The sequence below is a fragment of the Calypte anna genome, chromosome 1 (genome assembly GCF_003957555.1).
Source record: "Calypte anna isolate BGI_N300 chromosome 1, bCalAnn1_v1.p, whole genome shotgun sequence".
In the NCBI taxonomy this organism is placed as follows: domain Eukaryota; kingdom Metazoa; phylum Chordata; class Aves; order Apodiformes; family Trochilidae; genus Calypte; species Calypte anna.
This window is the reverse complement of record NC_044244.1, coordinates 108,006,467-108,029,077: the sequence shown is the minus strand read 5'-3', so window position 1 is coordinate 108,029,077 and position 22,611 is coordinate 108,006,467. Positions and strand designations below refer to the sequence as shown.

Here is a 22,611-nt window from a genome sequence, read left to right as displayed (position 1 = left end):
TAAGTAAGCAAAACCAGAGATGGCTCATGTGGCCACACAGAATCTGTGCCCTGAGTGACATACTGCCTTTTTACCTGAAGAAGCCAAAGTAGTGTATACCTGATGGTAAGCCTTCCTCCTCTTGTGTGTAGTTAGAGCAATCATTTGTGTGGAGTCCAGCATCACTGTGAGAGCTGTTATTTCAAGGAGGAAAAAGCAGTGTGTCTAAAGGAGAGGAGAGCCTGACCATTTCAATATGGTCTGAGGCCATATCAGCTGCTCATGCAGTTATTTAGTAATGCAACATGTCCAATAGCACAGCTGGATATGAAGTGCCACAGCATTTTTAACCAGACAGCTGGGATGGTTACATGGCTGGTTAAACCTAATGTTTGTGTCAAGGTTCCCAGTGAAAAATGTGCAAGCACTACATGGTATCTGGCATCTTGCTTGCAGGAGTGGAGCTGCAAAATACAAAAGCTGCCAGAGAGAGATACTTATGAGTGTGTGCATGAGTATAAAATCTACCAGCAAGCTTTGACACTGACTCGCTGGCAGGGAAAAGCAGGACTAGGCCATTCATATTGCTTATGCTTATGTGAGTCCTATGAGTCTGTGTGTGGTGCCTGTAAAAACACTGTTCTACTGTCTGTGTTGATCTGTCACTGGTGGTGTCACTGTGTATACAGGTGTGTTTCTGTGCACCTACTGGGAATAAAAGCTTCTCCAGACCTGATCAAGAGAATACAAAATAGAAGAGAACAGTGAGGCCAAAACCCTCACATAAAGCATTTAGCTATGCAAGACTATGAACAGTGTGAATCAGAATTCACATTAACTGATACCTTTGCCAGTGTTGCTCCCAAGTAACCTTGAAAGTAGCTGAAGGGGTATAAAAGCAAAAAAGAACTAAAGTAAATCTGCAATTTTAAAGCTGATTGGGAAATAAAGAGCCCTGGTACCCTGATGAATGCTAACAGAATAAAATATAAATACAAACATATAATGTATTGCGTTATAACATAACATGAACTTTAAAATATCATATACATGATGTACCCAGTGCAATTAAGATGATCTGCTGTGATGAAGAAAATGTAAAAAGAAAATGAGGTACCTAAAGGTTTAGCAAGCAGACATGGAGCTGTTGAACATTCAAACAGGAGAAATCGGATGAGCTGTGAGAAGTGTGACTACTGACGCAGGCTGTCCTGCTGCAGAAGTTTATCACAGAATTGTGAGGGGATGGTAGACATGAAAGCTCAGTTATTAAGAAGAAAATAGCCTGTGGCATAAGTAGGCAGCACCTGCTGTAAAAGTAGAATGACTGGAGATGTCCAGTTGTTGTTGTCCAGGGTTGTAGCAAAAGCCTCAAATTAGGGAAAACAGTAAATGTAAAACAAGCATTCCAGGCTAGAAAGAGGTAAATGCAACCAATTATTCTTAGGAGTTGATTTAACAGTCAGAATTAAGTTTTGAAAAGCTGCAAAAATGTAACAATATAAAGCATCTAGACCTCGTAATGTAACTATTGGTATCACTAGAATTCTTTCAAACAAACATGCAAACAAATCACATATAAATAACAGGAAGAACTTTAAGCTATCAAGAAGGTAAATGAGGTTTGAAACAGAAAGGAAACCAATCGTGTTATCAAGTTCTTAAGCAATTAAGGTTGAGAGTAATAAACATATATATATTAAACCTGAGAGAATAGTGAATAGCAAAATGTTATGATTGAACCAGAATATAAACAACACTGAAATAAAATATCCTTTCTAACTATCAGAGAATATTAACACAATCTAATAACCAAAGCTTAAGCACTGTATTTTATTATTCTGAGATGTTAACTATATAAATGCATCACTGAAATATTAACACCTTCTCTTTAAGTGCAAAGAAAATATTAAAGATATGTATAAATTATGTCTGTCTGTTATAGGAAAAAGATGAAACCAACAGGTTGCAGACATTAGCTAATGAAGGTCAAGTAACAAAATGCTACTGAGTAGACCAGAGAGACTTATTGATATATTCCAGCTGATTTAACACACACACACACTTAATAATAGACTTTGTTGGTTTTGTCTTCCACAGGTATGACAGAAGAAAAAGTTATCAATTCAGATACTATGGAAATTGATAACTACACATTGCTCAGTTTCGGTTTTGTACTGTGTTTCTTCTTTTCTGAAAAGGGAGAATAAGAAATAAAACTGCATCCTGCATGAGGATGTCTTAATCTCTAACAAAAGAAACCTCATTTCTCTCATTACATAATATGTACTTCATATTATTATTAGTGATAATGATTAAATGAACACTATTACAGAACTGTAATATCTCTATATGTGCACTCTCTCTCTGTGTCTGTATGGATGCAACAATGTTTTTATACAATAGCATTTTTAGAGCTGCAGGAAACAAAGGAGACTTCATTAAGCATAGCAATGCCTCCCATTGTAAACTGTACTTTCCAAATGTGCAGTCACAACACCTGAACTGCAGTAACTGTATCTTTGTACAGTGGGATATTTGGGATATTTTAGATTGGAGTAAAAAATCTCATATGTAAATTAACATTTGTCACTGCAGGAGGTATTATATATTATGTTGCCTCACTAACTGCAACTTCGAGAAGCAAGCTACAAAACTGGAAATCTGACAACAAACTGGATAGGATACAATAGGTTATGATAAATTAGAATAGTTCAGTTGGAAGAGACCTACAAGGATTATCAAGTACAACTGCCTGACATTTCAGGGCTGACCAAAAACTAAAATGTATTATTAAAGAGATGTGAGGTCCTTTTAATCAATGACAGCCTTGGGGCACCAACCACCTTTCTAGGAAGCCTGTTCCAGTGTCTGACCACTCTCTTGGTAAAGAAACGCTTCTAATATCCCATGTAGATCTCCCATAGTGCAGCTTTGTACCATTCCAATGGATCCTGTCACTGGATACTAGAGAGATCAGCACTTTCATCTCCTCAGAAAGCTGTAGAGAGAGCCATGAGGTCTACCCTCAGCCTCCTTTTCTTCGAACAAGACAAATCCAGATTCCTTATCTAGTCCTCACAGGACATTTTTTCACATCCTTCTTAAATTGAAGGGACCAGAACTGCACATAATAATCAAGGTGAGGCTGCACCAACACAGGCTATAGCTGAATATTGGCTGGTTACACGGTTTGATGCACCACAGGAGGTGGTTTTCCCTGCCAGGGCCACACTCAGCATCAACCAGCAACACCAGATCCCTTTCAGCAGGGCTGCTCTTCAGCCACTCCTCTCCCTACCACCTGAGGTTTCATAAAAGTTAGCAGTCACCACATGGAGATAGCAAATTTTGCTGTAACTCACACTAAATTCCACTGTTGTATCTCTTAGTCAGCACAATTTCTTTCACATACCTCCTATTGAAGCAAGTTCACCACAAATGAAAACATTTGTCTGTTTAATTGCACCTTCTCTAGTGTTTGCCACAGCCATCTGAAATTCTGACAAACTGCTATATATTGCTACAAAAGGCCTTAACTCTGTTTTCTCTTACAGGTCCAAGTATTGCAGCATGGGTCTGCTTTTCCCATCTTGTCCTTTGCTTTCTATGTAAGCATCTATTTTGCTGTTTTCCCTGAATGTGACTTGTTGCTGTCTTCCAAATAATTTAAAAATAATTAGAAAATTGGTCCTTCTTTTCAGAAGAGTCTTGAAAAATTTTCAAAGTTTTTGCATTCTTCTCTTTCGGCTTTTTTTTAAAAAAGTTTAATCAAAAGACTGTCTGAATAGTTGCATCAGCTAAAAAGAAGCCTTCACCCTGGCTTCTAAATTGCTACATATCTCAAAAGGCACTGATGATAATTTCCTGAAAAGCAGACCAAGCACCTTACTACAGCTTTTAACATTTCCCAGAACTTATTGACACTGTGTCCATCTACTACAGGATTTAGAGATGAAAATCACAACCCCATGCAACACTACAGAATTGGAGAGGAGTGGCTGGAAAGCTGGTAGGCAGAAAAGGACCTAGGACTGTTGATCAAAACCAAGCTGAATATGAGCCAGCAGTGTGCCCAGGTGCTGAAGAAGGCCAACAGCATCTTGGATTGTATCAGGAATAGTGTGGCCAGCAGAAGGGAAGTGATCCTGCCCCTGTACTCAGCACTGGTGAGATTGCACCTCAAGTACTATGTTCAACTCTGGGCCCCTCACTACAAGAATGACATTGAGTTGCTGTAATGATTTCAGAAAAGGGCAACCAGACTGGTGAAGGGTCTGGAGAACAAGACCTATGAGGAGAGGCTGAGGGAATTTGGAATGTTTAGTTTGGAGAAGAGAAGGCTGAGAGGAGACATTATTGCTCTCTCCAACTACCTGAAAGGAGGTTGCAGAGAGGTGGATGCTGGCTTCTTCTCTCAAGTAAATAATGATTTATTTGCTTGAGGACTAGAGGAAATGGCCTGAAGTTGCACCAGGGGAGGCTTATACTAGATCTTAGGAAGAATTTATTTACTGAAGAGTAGTTAAGTGGTGGCATGGGCTGCCCAGGGAGGTGGTAGAATCAGGTGAGGCACTATAGGATATGCTGTAGTGGGCATGGTGATATAGATAAATATATTTTATTTGGTGGAGGTGGAGGGTGTGTTGATGGCTGGATGTGATGATCTTAGAGGTCTTTTACAACTATGGCAATTCTGTGATTCTGTGAAAAGCAGAGCTTTAGGCTTCTTTCTAAATGTTTACCCTCCCATTTTTGACACAGTCCTTTGCTTTATAAATTATGTGGAGAAAGATTGCAGGTCCCTTTTTCTATTCCAGCTACTTCAAATATTTGTTATAACATTGATTTACTTATTATATTTCTGATACTGTTTGTCCTGTGTCAATGTTTAACATTTGAAAATGATTGTCCTCTCCTCACTGCTACACAAACTTTTCTTGAAGTCATTTTAAGAATGATCTGTGAGACTTGGTTTTTATCCTGGAATTCCAATTTTCCATTTTCCCCAACTGGCTGACTGCTGGAAATTAAAACTAGTACAAGTAAAATACTAGTTTTGGTCAAAATGGTTGTATAGTTTGAGCAGATTTCTTTATCTTTGCTGCTGCTCTTCTTTGGAAGGGTGTAACTAGGTTACCAAGATCCTGACTTTTTAAATATGTCCAGAGGCAGATATTTCAATAAAATTGAGGTATCATTTATAATAAGTTTAATAGGAGGAGGCACTAAAAGTCAGAGTTCATATGTGGACTCTGAGATGTTAACATCCTCACAGAGCTGAAACACAGCAACCTGTGTGAATGAGAGCAGAGAAAGACATTGCTATCTATGGACATACAGAAGATTTATTTCTTTCTCACAGCATTGAGTGCCATTTCTACAAAGCATGCCTTCTCTGTTAAGCTCTTTTCTTAGCCTATCATATCATGCAATACAGTTTGACTGCAAGAGCTAGTCAGAAATAAAGTAGCCTGTTTATATTTGATATATTTGTGTTTTCTTACTCTCATAAACAGAATAAATTTCATGGCAATGAAAAATTAGTCTTGTTATTTTGAATAAAGAATTTGTACATTTCACTCATATTGCACATGCCTGCCAAACAGGATTCTCCAAACATTTCTGTGAAATTATGGTTAGCTTTATGGAAGCCAGAATTTTCCATCCCTGGGGGTGCTACTATGAAATCCTCCTTTGCTTTCCACTCCATCTTTTACCTCTTTTGAAAGAAAACAATAAAAAATTCTGTGGTTTGCATGCTGCTTGCTCAGTGGACTAAGAAAAAAGATCATCATAGTTTTTTTCACAGCTTCACCTCTCAAGCCTTTATTTTCTCTAAGAAAAAAGCTACTGTTTTATATCTCTTTCCCAAAGCTCCCAAGTTTTGACATTAGTAAAACATGACATTTCTTTGTTGCATAACCACTTTGTAAAATAATATAAATCAGCACGCAAACTGCACACTGTTGTACCATGTTCTAAGAATGCATATCTCATCTGTCACCATAAAGGATAGGAAGTAGCATTAAAATTGAGAGCTCTTGACTCAGCTAATAATTCATGTTCACTCTACATAGCAAAGTGGGTGCCATGTCAAATTTCAGATATGGTGTAGGAGATGAAAACTATTCTCAAAGGGCAAGTTTAGACCAAAGCACTATGCACACAGTCACCTGCTTCCATCTTCCCTCCAGTCCAACTGATGGGGAGACACTTGCCTGCCTCAAGCTGGTGACAAGGTGACAAGGCATGATAAGCTGTGTCCCATGTCCCTTGTGGACTGTTTAACAGAGTGGAAATACAGATACCACAAGTTCATATCTGCATAACATTTTGCTACCCATCCCCCATACACTTTATTTTTGCCCCTACAGTTGGTAGGAGCAAAATTTTCATTTTACTTCCTCTATACTATGAAGTTGCACATGTTGTACTTTTAATCTTGTGTAATCTGCAAAGCATCTGGGCCCCACAGAGCACATGGTTGACTAAAAGAGCACATGAGTATCTTGGCTAGCCTTTTGTGAACATAGTGAAGCTATAGCTTTTGTGAGACACAGGAGAGAGGATGCCACAATATCTAGACCAAAAAAAGAGGTAAAAGCACTATAGGATTCATAGAAAAGAGATGCTTGCATAATAGCACGCACAGTTTCAAGATAATCCTTGAGGGTGAGGATCCAAGATTGACCAGTGTGGCCAGCTTGAGAAGGGGCTTGGAAACACCTTTGGTGGACTTCTCTCATGACTAGTTCAAAAGATGGCCTGAAGATGAGTTTATGGAAAGGAGGATCCAGACCTGTAAGCCTGGTGCACTCTAGCCACCATTATTATTGATACACCAGAAAGAACAGCAGAAGTGGATTGTGACTACAAGTATTCTGCACAGTGAAGTACAGCATGCAAAGGAATGCATGAAAACAATGTTTCCCTGTCCTTTGTCCTCTGTACCTGTAGTCAAAACTAACTTCAAGCAAGAGAGAACAAACAAAACACTTACATATACTTTCCCTTCTCCCTGCTAGACTGCAGCATCATAACATACAAGTGCAGGTTACAGACTTAAGTGTCTGAGGATACTCATCTTCTTTTTAGCAAATGAGTGGCACCAGTAGAATGATACAACATAAATGGCAAAATTGCCACTTATATCTATAGAAAGCTAATTCCTACACACATACCGAACTGAAAAATGAAGCTTGTGGCCTGTCTTGGTTTGCCCTTGTAATGTTCTTGCTGTTCTAGGAAAGCAATCGGTTCAGTTGTAAGCCTCTGTCCTACAGTTCCAAGCTTGCACAAAATGCCCAAATTCCCTCCCTCTCCACACGGCTGGTTCTGTCTCCTGACTGTATCCAGAATCTTGTTAGTGACACAGAGGGTAAATTGTCTGTCTCTATAATCATTCCTGTCATCCAAATTTTGCATTTTCTGGCACTTGCCCAAATTTTCCTTTGCTCCCATAAATGATACTTCCAAACTTTTCTTAGAGAAGAAACTTCACAGGGAACTAGGCAGAAAGAAAAATAATTGCTTTTTCAGTCTGAAAATATCTAAAATATATCCTTTGGTATATTTTAATGTTAATTACTAACAAAAAAATTTTTAATGAGGTGACAGTAGTCTGCTCTTTTCCATTTTTGTACATAAAAATCAACAGTATTTTCTAAATTTATCAAGTTTAAAATAACACAAAGAAACAGTGGTAACAGGATCATTGTGTTAAACCATTATCTTTCAGTAACAACTCTCCTATGAAATATTTTTAAACTTATGAAAACAAAAATTCCTATCAACATTTATCTTCTCCAAATGCACTTCTAGAAAAATTTCCTTAAAACTTAGCGTAAAAAATATCTTCCCAGATGTACAATTTTTCTATTCCTTTATTTTAACATCAGACAAAGCGTATATAGGGAAGGATGTTCTTCTTTAAGAGGAAAAGTATGCACTGGCATTTACTTCTTAGATGACTGAAACGGTGCCTTTAAGCATCACAGTGGAAAAAACGTAACACAATGTATTCCACATTCCTTGTGTAACTTACATTAGGCTTCTAAGTAATCATATAACAATTATTTGGTTGTTAGGAGACAATTGGCATGTTTACAATAACTATAGTATTCCTTTTTCCCTTTGTATGCTTTGGGGAATGTTAATAAACTGCTTTTAGTACACCAGGCCATGGTGTGAAAGAGAGTGAAAGTTGGGAAGCTCTGGACATCGAAAGGATTAAAATCTCAGTAAACCAGTAAAAGATAGACAACATCTGACTCCAAATACACACAAAATGTGGAATCCTTCTCAGCACTACTTAATTGCTTATCCCAGTTCAACTGCAGTGCATATATCTTATTTCTCTTGTTTGCTTGTAGTCAGCTGCAATGATAACAGAGGCACTGACTAGTGTGTATGTATATATATATATATATACCTAGCTTGCACTACTCTGATATTTCATACAAAAATTTCCTTCTGTATTCTCATAAATATGGTTCAGGAGGTACAGCATTTCCCAAAATCCTCCAGATCATTTAGTAAGTGTCACTATCCTGCAACAAGCCCACCATTCTATGCTGCTGTTACAGAAAACGTTCTGCAGAAATGGTTGCTACAGACACACTTTTGACAGCAATATCATTTGAGAGCTTAAGACTGCAACTTACCAGAGTATCTGCATCCCATCTTGTGTCAGTATGTTATATACTCTAAAGAACATGATAGGGGGGAGCTGGGAGTAGTTAATAATCCTGGTGCAATCCTCCACTTTCAGTCCCTGAAAGCCAGCCACTATTTCAAACATGTTTGAAATGCTTAGCACCTCTGTACAAGGCACTTTGTAACATAACAGCTGGTTTGCAAGCCTCTGCCAGCAGTTTACCCTACATTATATTAGTGTCAAAAATATTTGCTGCTGAGCTATAGCAACCTAGAGTTACTAGCAGACAAACCTTTAGTTTAATGCAGTATGTGAGGTGAGTAAAGGGCCAGACTCCTCATGTGCTACCATGAAGTCCTGGAGCTATTGTTGCCTATGCATAATTTTGCATGGCACCACAACTTGCTGGGGCTCCTGCACTAAACAGGAGAGATAATGCAGTGTACAGAGTCTCTACAGTCAGACATAAATGTACCCTTGCAGTCCTCCAATATTCAGAAACTAAGGTTACCTCATCATCCCCATATCTTGGAGCCCAACTGCCCTGCTGGATGACTACCATCTGCCCCAGCAGGACAGTCTCATTTGATGCACCCAGTTAGTTCTACTATTTTGAAGAAACAGGAAAGAAGCTTTCAGAGCTGTAAGTGCTCAAGGAAAGACACTGTGTTAAAACCCTTCTCTACATGCTAAGAAACTTGTTTCCCAGCCCACCACCATTAAAAAATTCCCACATTCCTGTTAGTTAGGTATCACCTATTTTAAGATAGAGGATAGAGTCTTGATAACTGTCTTGATATCTTGATATACACAGGTGGTATAGAGAGTGCAAAACTGAAGTGTAAGGCTTCACAACCACAAAACTGTGCCTGAACAGAATAAAATTCTGCAGATCAGAAATACATTAAGCAGTATTTGGAAAGGTGTGAAGAACCAGTGAAGTCATCTGAGATATGATCACATCTGGTGCACATCACTGGGAAAAGATACAAATTTTTTTTTCCTTTTCTTTTTCTGCTAACCTATCCCAGTTAAATATAATAGATTTTGTTACAAGTGGTGCAAAGTTGGCTAAAGTCTCATGGGTGAAGTGATTTGCTAAGGCGTACCCTATCTTTAATGTGTCTGTAAGAGAGATTATTATTTTTCCCTGCTCCAGCCACCCTCAGAAAAAGAGTCCAGCTGTTGGCTTCTTTCATAGCAAGGGATCAGTACATATTGCTTTACATTTTCAACACTGGTCATGAAAGTAAAAAGGCAGCTTAAAGACTTTGCAAGTTAAAGCTGAAATTCTTCAAAGCCTCCACAGATGATGGGGCTTATGGCTTTCATTGAGTCATAGCTTATAGACTTTAAAGGCCAGAAAGGAGCATTAGATCATAGGTCTAACCTGTACATTGCAGTTCATTAAACTTCAGTCAGTTATTCCTGTGCTGAGCTCAGTAACTTCTGTTTGCTTAAAGTGTATCTTCTATAAAGGCATACAGCCTTGATCCAAAGACATCAAAAGAGGGAGAAACCACTGCTTCTCTCAGTATTTTGTCCCTGTGGTTAATCAAACTCCTAGTTATAAATGTATGCATTATTCTAATTTGAGCTTTTGTGGTTTCAGTTCACAGACATCAGACCTTGATACGTTTTTTCTTCTAAAACAGTTCTTCAGTTCCTGGTACTTTCTCCTTTTAGAAGGATACACACAGGGTAACCAAGTCACCTCCTAGCCTTCTTTTTGATAAACCAAACAGATGGTGTTCTTTCATGTCTTATTATAAGCCTCTCCAGCTCTTCAATCAGTTTTGTAAATCTCTTCTGTACTTTCTCCAATTTGTTTTCTGGGATTTTTTTTGTTTTGTTATGTTTTCTTTTGGGTTTTTTTGTGTGTGTGTTTGGATTTTTTAATGGTTTTTATTCTTTTTAAGTGGACAACAGAATTATACAGAGAAATCCAGTGTCTATTTCACTAATACTGTATAAATAATGCAACTATTCATCCTGTTCATCATTCTGTTCACTGTTTCCTTGTTTATACGCACAAGGATTTTCCATTATCTCTTTTTGCCACAGCATCCCAACAGAAGCTCACACTGAGACATTTGTCTTTTATGACCATTAAATGCTTCTCAGAGTTTCTGCCTTCTGGTTCCTTGCCCTCAAAATCTTTCCATAACATAACCTGCTGTAGTCTCACATTGGACTCATCTAAAGAATGATGACCCAACAGCTAGTTCATCAACATTTATCTTCCCTATTATTATGAAGTCCCAACTTCTGGGAGCATGCTTTTAATTAAGAATTTTCACTGTCTTTTAAAAAAAACCCAAAACATCTACTCTGTGTTTGAAGATGTGTTGTCTTGTACATGGAACATTAAAGCCCAAGGAAAATTAAAAAAAAAAAAAATAAAATTGTAATTTAGAAGGCATATGCCTTTTAAACTGCTAAAAGCAATGTGACAGTGAGAGTTAGATATAAAATTCCATACTATGTCTGATTTTATGCAGTGAGCAATAATTTACTTTCCCTAAGAAATAAAGCTTGTGCAAATAAGATTTCTAGAGCTCAACAGCTGCAAAGTTCTCTCTTTATCATATTATTCAGTCTTTCAAAAAGCTTCTATGGAAGTGACAAAGCACTGGAAATATAAGAGAAAGTTGAAAGATAATAAGGAAGGACAATTAAAAAGATTAAAAGCAAAGGAAGAAATACAAGGATAGCACCAAAATTTGCAGTGACTGTAAAACTGGAGTCAAACATAGTCTGTACTCTGGGTTATTCAATACCAGTAACAGAATAACACAAAGCACAGATACATACATTCACATTTGTGATTTTATTTCTATCATAACAGATCATATCCAGATATAACTGCTGAAATAACAATGGAACTAAAAATGTGTATATGTATCTGAGAATTAGCTAAAGAACATATCTTGAGCAAGTAAAGTTACATGAGCCACGCTATAAATTTTTGTTATTGGAGTCTGTGTCTAACAGCCTATATTGTCTTTACTCCTGGGTGACCTGATGATTTGGAGTTGTTTTAAAAGACTAAAAGAGATAAAATCAAACTAAATGACAAAAATACTCTTTTAAAAGTCCCTTTTCCTTTTTATCAGAACATAAAGCCACTTTCACTCAACTTCCCTCTGTCCTAAGTTATTTATAAAACTTCATCTTTTATTTAATTATTTAAAATATCTACTAAGATCCAGTCAGAAGTTGCTTCATAAACTGTATACACGGTATATTACAGGTACAGGGAAGAGAAATATAAACAAATATTTGGTCACTGTTAATTTTTACAAGATTTAGCTATGTATTCTGGATTTTTTGAAACACCTGCTCCATGCATGAGGAAAAGACACAGAAATAAGATTTGCATAAAATAATCACTATAAAAAATGGAACACAGATAAAGTTCTTTATTTATCTTCTCAAAGTCTAGGAATCCAGATAATATGCATCTGTTTTTGAGGATTTATCAATTTCCTCTGCCACACAAAATTTTACAAAAAACAAAATGTATGTAAATGAATCACATTTAAAATAAAATTTGCCTTTGCATTACTGAGAAACTAGAACTTGATGCTAATAACAAACAGCATCTATGTAGAATGAGGTAAAGAAAGCTACAGAGAATGAGGCATATATCTGGAGCTAATTATACCCTCAGCAGAGTTTCAGACTGAAACAGTTGCAAGTAACCTGAAATGAAGTTTCAGTTGTGTGTTGAGTCTATTCAAACACAGCCAGAGGAGAATTATACTTGACAGTGACAAGAATTTAAGGAAATAAAGAATTTTACTGTAGGTATGTAAAGGAGACCTGATTGTTTCAGAAAATATGCTAACAGGCAAGTTACTACCAATTCTGGCTACCAGCAGAACATGAAAAGTCATGGATTTTTTAATACCAGAAATATCCCTTCTGCTTATCAGAAAAGTAGGAAAAAAGGAAAAAATGTTGATTTTTTTTTTAAGTCAAGATTTAAAAAAACAAAAATCCTGAGAAAGGAATGAGCAAATAATGAAACAGTCAAACAGCTAGAATCAGAACATAAATAAATGTCATAATTATCATAAAATAAAACTTGTTCTTCAAGACAACAAGTAAACAGGTAAACAAGACAACCTGTTTGGAGAAGAAGAAGAGAGAAGGAGGCTAAGATAATTCTTCCATTTACACTACTCAGCAATGTACATATGCTTCCAGGCACATTAAACTTCACTGTGTGCAGAGGGTACATGGTTCTGCTCTGATGGAATCACAGCAGTCAGAACTGGTTTGAGATCTTCAATAACACAAAATGCACAGGCTCCAGAGCTGCAAAAAAAATGCCTGATCCTAAGCAGAATTGTAGTGCAAACCCAAATCTCACACTTTTAGGAGCTGTGCTGTAAGAAGGCCAGTAAAAATCAGAAGGGTGTGAGCTCTATCTGGTTAAGCAATTAAGAAATACATGTGAAAACAAATTGTATATGATGGAGCCATATTGCTTCTGATATTTTAAACTTCAAAGAATTCCACCAGTAGAAAAAAAACTACTGAAGAAGATAATGCACAGATGAGCATATCTTTGTTAGTTATGCAGTAGTTATAACACTGAAGTAAGGACTTAATACACAAAGAGTTCTGCTAATATCTGTGTTGGCTGAGCACAGCCAGGGTGGACAGTCTGATCCAGGCGTTCACGTAATCAGTAACTGCTGTCTTCCCTAACACTCCATCCAACTTAGTGTAATGCTGTATGGGTATGTGTGGGTAAATCATCTGCAGCTCCTGAACAGGATGTTTAGAGAGGGTTGTTGAATCAGTGATCTAGTATCAAGGCAAGAGGACATTATTTTCCTGGATAGATCGCTTTTTAAATAAGTTTCTAAATGTAGGTAGTTTACAAAAAACAATTTTACTTTTCCTACAGTTGAGGGTATTAGGTTTGGCTTTTTGTCCAAGCTTCTTCAAATTTAACACTTGTTTTTAGAACATCAAAAGTGTGTTCCTATTTCCCAGTTGCCTAGTTTAGCTGCAGCTGTGTACAGCTAGACCACTGCAATGTTCCTGCAACCTTAGCAGTGAAGACAAAACAAAAGAGAATAAATTGCCACTGGGAAAAATGTAAAAACCTTACTAAAATTGTATGGAGTCCATGGTACGAAATGCATTATTTGATCTAGGAGACCCTATTCCCTTTACTACAAATCAAAACCCTGGGTCACAGTTTCAAGTTCATGCTCTTCCTCCACTCATGTACATAGCTTTATATTGGATAAACATGACCTTTTCATGTTTCAGACTAGGATAGTTACTTTTTTTTTTAGTTTTTCAGTAGTAGTTTGATCACAAATCAACAAGTACCTTGTAAGAGGTGAGGATGAAGAGGCTGGTGAGCGGTAAGAACAGCTGTCATCTCATCATGATCAGAAGGGTGTATGTACTCATAAATGCTATTACCAGTAAGCTCCACCTGTGAAAAGATACATTACACATGAAGCAGTGAAGATGGTTATTTTTTTCCTAACCCAAAAGTGCTCTGAAGTTACCTGTGTACACTGCATCTGGGTAAATACACACCATTTTTAAAACCTAAGTTGAATGTATCAAAACCGTGTTCAAAATTATTCCCATTAAAATTAATTATTTCCTTCTTCAGCAGTAACTAATACTGTAGGGTATTTTGTGGGTATTTCTGGTGATGATCTGGATACAGAAAAACTGCTATTAGAGAGCTGGCAAATTAAGTGATAAAATAGAGCAGCTGTAGAAATGTTAGATTGCCACAAAATGGGATAAAATATAACGAGCTGTGAACTCAAGAAGACATATTTAAAAAAAAAAAACGTTTCTACAGGTTCCCAGAAACTGTCACCTGAATTCAGATGGCAGCTGAGCCTTCAGAGCCAAACCACTAGACTTACACAATTCCTTTGTGCCTTTTCAAAGATGATCCACCACACTCAATCTACAATAGCCCAAAGAGCTCAGAACAGTAGTCAGTGAATTCAAAAGGCAGACTTCCATAGATTTTCATAGGCACTGGACTGAGCCTTCATTCTTTTAAATAAATATGCACAGTAAAGACTAAAGGCTAAGGACTAGATCCATTTTAAATACTGTGTATCCCCTCCTCACACTTGTACTTAGCTCACACAAGGGTGTATTTCTCTCTTTCCCACTGCTGTATCCATAACTGTTGTGCAAAAAATTAACGGTGTGCAGCGTGTGTCCTTTTTGCTAGCTCTATTTGCCACGTATAAAACTCACCAACAAAAGTCTCCAGATAGATGTAGTAATTGATTTAAGGAGTGAACCAATACTTTGAGCCTGTGTTTTAAATTAGTGTCAGGCTGCCCAATTGTTCAGTGTGGCCTGATGTGCCTTGGGCCCCTAAGATCAGAGACAGCTGAGAGGTGAAGTAATTTAACCTATTATTCTGAGCCAATCCTACTGATTTGCTAAGATGTGTGAGTTGCCTTTTCTTTGGAATAAATGAAGTTGTCTATCCCACAAAGCAATCTTTTTCCGAAAATGTTTCTCATCATTCCGTTTTCTGCATTATTCATGGAATGTCTCTTCCTAAGACTATGCAAACTAACTTTTTTCTAGCCATCTATTCCTCATTGCTGCTTTCCAAAAACCCTTCCCTGCAAAAACAAAATCACCAACGCTAATTTGATATTCTAACTGGAATAAAGTTTCACTGAATAAGGGAAAGAGAGAGAAAAAGAAAGAGAAGGAAAGAGAGAAAGAGAGAGAAAGAGAGAACGAGAGACAGAAAGAAAGAGAGAGAGAGACCAAGAAAGATAAATAAAGAGAGAGAGGGAGAGAGAAAAAAAGAGAGAGAGAAAGAAAAAAAAAGGAAAGGGAGAGGGAGGAGAAGATGGAGAGGGAGAGGGGAAGGGAAAGAGGGGGAATTTTCTATGTTGCTTCATTTATATAATTTTCTCTAAAAGTTCTCCCTAAAAAACACCGGCTGTTCCTTTTCAGGATTGTAACAGGTGGGGACCTGTTATAGTAACACCCCGTATTTGAGCCTCAGTGGTGGAGGGAGGAAGGAGAACATACATTCACTGTGAGTCATGCTTCTCAGTGCCTCTGTTTTTAATTACATGGAGAAAGACATATTGTAAATGTCCACAGCTATCTCTGTAAATATCATAATCACCTACAGACACAGAAAAACAATTTTTAAAAAATTCTAATAATTCTTATGATGATGGACATGTCATTGGCCAATATGCTTAACAAACCAGAACTTGAAAAAAATTATTGCAAAATTTCATGGCTGTAGTCAGTGTTCAAACTAAAAGGAGTGTCACTTATGACCTTGTTCTTATTGTTTTATCTGTAGGTAATACTGATTTTGCTGAGATGTTTTGCCTTTGCAATTAACAAAATTAGAGAATACAGCTTACAACAAACAAACAAACAAACAAACAACATTCATGCACGACTATGTGAAAATAATCTCCTCCTTTAATATAAAGACTTTCTTACAAAAATAGCACCAACCAACCTGACTATTAACATCAGCTGTAGTAATCCAGAAGATACTGTTGCATCTCTGCTATTACTGAGTATAATCATAACAACACCAGCATGCACCTATTCTCTTACAAAATATAACATATGGGTATCTCCTACTTCTGGAAAAGCCACCACCTATCCAAAAAGACTATGTAGAAATACATGTTTGTTCACAGGTTTCACAGGACTGGACCCAAGGTCACAGTTTCATCCAAACTGTGATTTGTATCCCAGGCTTATATCTAAAATTCAAAACTAAGATACCTTGGCAAACTACTGACTAGTTTTTCTCATTATACACATAGGAATATTTTATACTCTGATGTATGCATTTGCAACCCCAGCAAAATCAGTGGGATGTGAACATACAACACCGAAACCAAAATTGACTGTAAAAATGCAAGTGGAAACATAAAGCCATCAGCAAAGAAATGAAGGCTATGTAAGAGTCAAATAACCAAAATATGTATACATAATTTTAAAATTGACCACAGTCTCCTGCTATGCATAGTGCATGCATGCTATTTTAAAGCCTACAATGAAACACTGAAAACTTAAGAAAATAAATTATATGGTTCAATTCATAAGCCTTCTAAAATCCCATGCCTCAGGCTTATTAAACCAGCTTCCTCGATGCAGCTTTTTAATATCTGTAAATACCTGCTTACAACCAAATATTGCTGTTTCCTACTAAGAGGGTTTTTTATGTGTAATTCAGCTGCACATTTTTTCCTGCCAAGAAACAATTCATAATAAACACAGAAGACTAAGCAGATAGATTCTAGAGCAAATAATTATATATTTTGCCTTTCATATACTTATTTGATGAAAGTAAAATAAACGCTTGGAAAAGTTCAGATGTTTGTGGTTAAATATTTCAAGACTTATCAAAAGTCAAAGATAAGCTTGGCTCCCTCATGGACCCAGAAAACGTCTGGAATAAGCTTCAGGCTTTCAAAATAAATAATAAAAAAATCTTTCACCATTGTTTCCTAAGAGATTTTTCCTCTCCATTCTCAGTCTTTGGACTCAGAGAGAAAAAAATATTTTGGGAAATGGAATGTATTTGTTATTCATGAAAAAAAAGAGGTAAGGAATTGGCTGTCTCAGCTAGTGCAAGTCAGTTCAACACTGGTCTGAGGCCAATTGGAATTAGACAGAGGAGAGGGTCCTAGCCATCGGTATTTACAATAGTTACTCTTACATTTGAGAGCAAAGGGAGACCAAAATCCAGAGCCACAAATTAAGTGATATGTCTCCAAATTAAAATCTAGCCTTTTCAGAAATACTGTTTCTGAATCGCTGATGCTGCAGAGTGCAAAAGTGCTGAAAACAATCCTTAGTTGCTTTAAAACTTTAAGCTACCAGCTACTGAATGGTTATTCAGAAACCCTAATTTCTTTCTGTTTCAAAATCAACCAGAAGATAAAGGCTACTGCAGCAGGTTTCCAAAAATATCTTGCAAAATATTTTCAATTGGACTTTTATTTAGTTTAAATATGTATTTTTAAACAAATTGCACTTTAACTGGAAATTGATGTGTGGACTAATTAATTGTAAAATTATTTAATAAAAAGGCCTTTCTATACACTCTCTAAAAGATTTGCTACAATCATAATCACTCTGGTCTCAGCTTGTATTGGCTAGAGCTCTGTAAAACCACTTGTTGAAAATATAGTGTGGTATTATGACTTGGTGAGAGACACTTGCAGAATTTGCTTCTACAGACCAGTCTCATTCTTGTTGATGTCAGTGGCAAAACTCACAGTGATTTCCAGAGGAAGAGGAATAAATACTCATTTAGTGCCCTGGGAAGCTTACAGGGATATCCTAGTGTTAATGTAGTAATATCCTAGTACATAGTAGTAGGCTAGTACTGATGCTAGCACTACTTAAAGCAAAATTGTCCCTTCAAAAATAAAACACTAAGAAATAGCAAGATCAGATTAGGTGATAAAACAGTATGTGGAAAGAGGTGAAAAATTCACTGCCTTGTTTAGCCAGGGGGTTGTATTTAAAAGTAAAATAACTGTGTACTGTAAAACTACTGGAGAACTTACTGTTCTGAGAGTCTAAAATGTGTCCTTAAATTTCACATGCCTTTTTCGTCTCTGATCTACAGCTTTCTGAAGAGTTCAAGGATAGAGCAAATTCATTTACAAATCTCTGCTAATACAAAATATTTGTGATTTGTGATTACTTCAATAAGTAATATGACCAAATCTCTACTTTTCCTCAGCACCTCTTGCCCTAAGGGTTTTTAGATACATTTACATGTGCAATACACATGAAATTCAGTTTGTGCAGAGGGCCATAAGGTCATGACGGCTAAACCTGACTAAAGCCCATATGATGCTTTCGGTCCCCTTTCCTCTAATGTACCAAAGTCTATTTAGTGCCCTACTGAAACCATAGTTCTATAATTTCACCAGAGGACTGAGATCTCCAAGATCTGATGACCTGATACTCCTCAAAAAGAAAGAAAAGAAAGAAACAATTTCTAGTCAAAACCTGGAGGATCAGTTAGCACTTATCAAACAGCAAGCAGCAAGGGACAGTGAGACTCTACTTCAGCAAGTACAGATGGGAACACTCAGTGCTTTGGAATAATTGTGCTGACAAAATTAATCGATTTAAACAGTCAGCAGTGTGGTGGATCTTTTCAAAAGTTAGGGTGAGAAAAACTTTTAATAATCCTGTTGAAACAGTGTAGAAAATGACCATTCTCTAGGAAAGTTTATTCTAAAACAAAGCGATATTTAAAGTAATTTGAGCATACATTAAATGTTATGAAACAACTAACACTATACTGTAACAGACTCATTTGAACAAACTGCTTGAACTAAGAATGTTCCCTTGACACGTTTTTAGGAGTTGGCAGAAAAAAAGTAAGCACACAGGATATTGATTCTCAAAATTACTTTTTCTAAAAATATTACAAAAACAGGGACTGTAGTTGCCTTTGGATTTAGAAGTGGTGTTTATGAGATTATATACTTGCTTTTCCTAACTATTTAGAGTTCTATTTTTTCTCACAGCTACTAATATCACTGTTATAAACACACATCTGAGAAACTTAACAGTTTTTGAATCAGAAATATTACTCACTACTACTACTTCAGTACACATAAAATCTCCACAACTCAGGCCCTTCTCTGTTTACTGGAGTAATGCCACAGGGCACATTCACCAGTTTCAGAATATCCTGCTTTCTCCTCACCTTCATCTCCTCATTCTTCTGGCCCCTGCTATTCAGTCTTTATTTCACTTGATATAACTCTGACAAGTGTTTGAGCTGCAACCAGTTCTGAAGCCACTTCTATTTCTTGCGAATCTCATCCATGGCCCTGTTTTTCTATTGAACTTCGTCAAGCTTTAGGACAGGTGCTACCAATGAATTTGTGCAAAACATTTACACACAAAGATAGGGAAATTTGCAGTCTGCAATAAATTAAGGCTATTTGCCCTTGTGAGTAAACCAAGGAGGCTAAAAAGTTAGAATTGTCCTTCTAAGAAAGAAAGAAAGAAAAAAAAAAGCAACAAACAACAAAAAAACCCCACCACAATAAAACCCCCTTATACTTCTTGTGCAGAACAGTAGTAAACTGAGTTTTATGAGTTTTATCACAACCATATAAAATGCTTTACTGAAAAGACCACTGAGCTGGAAAAACTCAGGAAAAACTACCCTGAATTCCATGTGAACACTCATAAATCTGACCCCTTTTTCTTTTTTTCCTAAAGCACATTTACCATAAAACTCAGGTTCCACATCAGATTTCCTCTTTATTTCATAGCAAGTCTCAGTATCTTACACAATCTAAAACATATAGACTTGAATTCTAAACTTTATTTCAGACATATAGCATTACCACACAGGTAGTAGGTTTGGGTTTCAAGCTCTGTATGTATCTGCAGATTGCAATATCATATTATTTATTACCCTTCTTAAAGGTAATGAGGAGTAAAATGCAATGAACAAGAAAAGATATAAAGACAGTCATGATGTGTTTGTAAGCAAAGGAAACATGAATATTTAAGTAAGGCCATTGCCAGAGAATGAAGTCAAAGCTTTGAATACTCGTAAAAACCAATGACATATATACATGGCAAAATACTAGTGTTAGGTTCCAAATCTAGTAGCTGTATTTAACAGATAGACAGAACAAATAAATACCTGAGACAAGCCAAGATGTACCGATGCTGTTTCTGAGATGTACATTATTTTGCCATCTGATGCTACCACAAAAACAAAGCCATCCAAAGTCTGAAAAAGAGAAGTATGTAGGGTAAAAAGCAAGCACTCTGTTTAAATCATTTACAGTGAAAAAAAAAAAAAAAAAGTAGAAGCCTTTTGGAGGAAGGTTGCTATCCAACTTCAACAGCAGCAAAGAGCAGCAAAATTTAAGGAACAGAAACTTCTACCTGATGCTGTTCCTACAAAGTCTGACGCACACAGACATTGTGAAATCCAATTCATTCCCCCTACAGATGCTAGTTTTACAGCTTCACTTTAAGTTAACATTCTCCTGGTTATTTTAGTACTTAGTACAAATCCTGAGCTATGTGGTACTTAGGGGGAAGTCTAGCACTAAGCAAGTCATTTATTATGGTATAATTGGCAGACCCAGCTTACCACTATGTGCAATATACTTAATGATACTGTAAGCAATGTTTTAAATTTATTTGACTATATTTTTAACAATGTCTTTCTGAACAGAGGGCTGTCTGCTATGTAACCATACAAACTTAGAAAAAGAAAGTAAAATAAATCAGCATTCAAAATGTTATCACAATTAAAGAGAGATATTTATGTTCATTAACCTATATCCCTACAGTTCATGATTCCTGATTAATGGTAATACAAAATGCAAACTTGAGGTCAAAACCTACAATTCTTATTGATGGAATATTCACTGGAAGGAAAATATTACTTGTGTGAATAAAAAATAGAGTTTAATTTAGTCATATTTCATTCATATGAGAAAAAAAGAGTAAGAAGCAAACAGTACAGGTCAGACAAAACCGGACATATAGACTATCAGTTTGGGGGTACCTTGACTCTTCACTGCCCATTTTGAGGCACTTTTTCAAAAGTATTGGATATTCTCAGTCAAAAAGTATGTGTCATCACCAACCAGTTTAGAAAGACTTGATGAACACATGAACATCATTGGAAAACATACGTGAAAGAGAAAAATTTTTTTACCGGTAGACAGATATAACAAATGTCTGTTTTAATTAATTTTTAAGTTATTGAACAAGGAGAGAAGCAGTAAACTCCTTTATGCTTCATGTTTTTACCATGCTGCCCCAATAAGAAAATATTCCGAATTATCCTGTGCCCTACAAATGATTCTACAGCACATAATTGAAACCAGATTACTCTTAGCCTTTACTTTTTTCTTTTGTGGAATATAAATTAAATCTTGTAGAAGTATTAAAATAGGAAACAAATAATTGCATCCTTAGCCATGACTTTGCTTTTAAAAATTGTCATCTCGCAATTGCTGCCCAGTATCATAACTAAAACTATGTCAGTGCTTCCATTACTGCATTCCATTACTACAGTAGGTCTCTAACTTTCCTATGCAGAAAAGCATATTGAAGGTGAAACTTCACATGTAAGGCTTCAGCCTAAGAAGCCTTTGAAAAGTTTCTGGTAAATGTGGGTTTATTACAATGTTAAGCATTCACAATTCAGAAGTAACCGAGCTGTAAAATGGGGATTACAGGTAATTAGCATATAATGTTACTTCAGCTTGTTTAATGCTAGATAAAATGTGAAGCAAATATCAGGGAGGAGAAGCAAGTGGAACAACAATGACTTTTATGATATAACTGGGTATGTATTTTCTAGGCAGATCAGGGGTTCTGCAGCAGCTGATAGGACACCAGCTACTTAGAACAGAATTCTCAAAGACGGGAATACCTCCACGAGGTGATTTTAAACTTCCCGAGTTTCCACTTACTACACCCTGTCAGTAACGCGAGCTTCAAATCACCCTGCCGACTGCGTGTTCTCTTTGTGCTTCAGGAGAAGGGAACCTCACATTGCAGGGCTGCTGTAACAAATAAATCACCGTGGAAGGCATTCTCCGTGTACCGGGCGACCTGGCACAGCCTTCCCACCTCGCCCACCCTGACCCTTCTTTACCTCCCGTCCGGGTGCGGGGCTTGGCGGAGCCTGAGGAGAACGGCAGCTCCCTCAGTGTGTGTGTCTGTGTGTGTGGGGGGGAGGCTACCAACGGCCCCAACCGCCGGGAGCGGGGAGGCCGCGGGCGCCCAACTGCCGGGGCGCGAGGGCCCATCTGCCGCGGCTCGCCCCCGACGCCACCAGCTGGCGAGACCGGAGGTGGGTGAACCCCCCCCATGGACACTGGGCGGTAGGGAAGGGAGTAGGGGTCAGGAGAGAGGATTGAGGTGGACACTAGACCCCGAACAGAGTT

At 37.2% G+C, this 22,611-nt stretch overlaps 1 protein-coding gene across 1 annotated transcript in view; it reads right to left on the bottom strand.

Moving 5' to 3' along the window:
- SIM2 (SIM bHLH transcription factor 2) overlaps positions 1–22,611 on the bottom strand; it is a 59,415-nt gene that overhangs the window by 26,312 nt on the left and 10,492 nt on the right. The window contains exons 3-4 of the mRNA XM_008496642.2: positions 20,340–20,429; positions 13,994–14,102 (exon numbers count right to left, since the gene is read on the bottom strand). Of these exons, the coding sequence (XP_008494864.1) occupies positions 13,994–14,102; positions 20,340–20,429 (199 nt within the window). The remainder of the gene's footprint in view (positions 1–13,993; positions 14,103–20,339; positions 20,430–22,611) is intronic.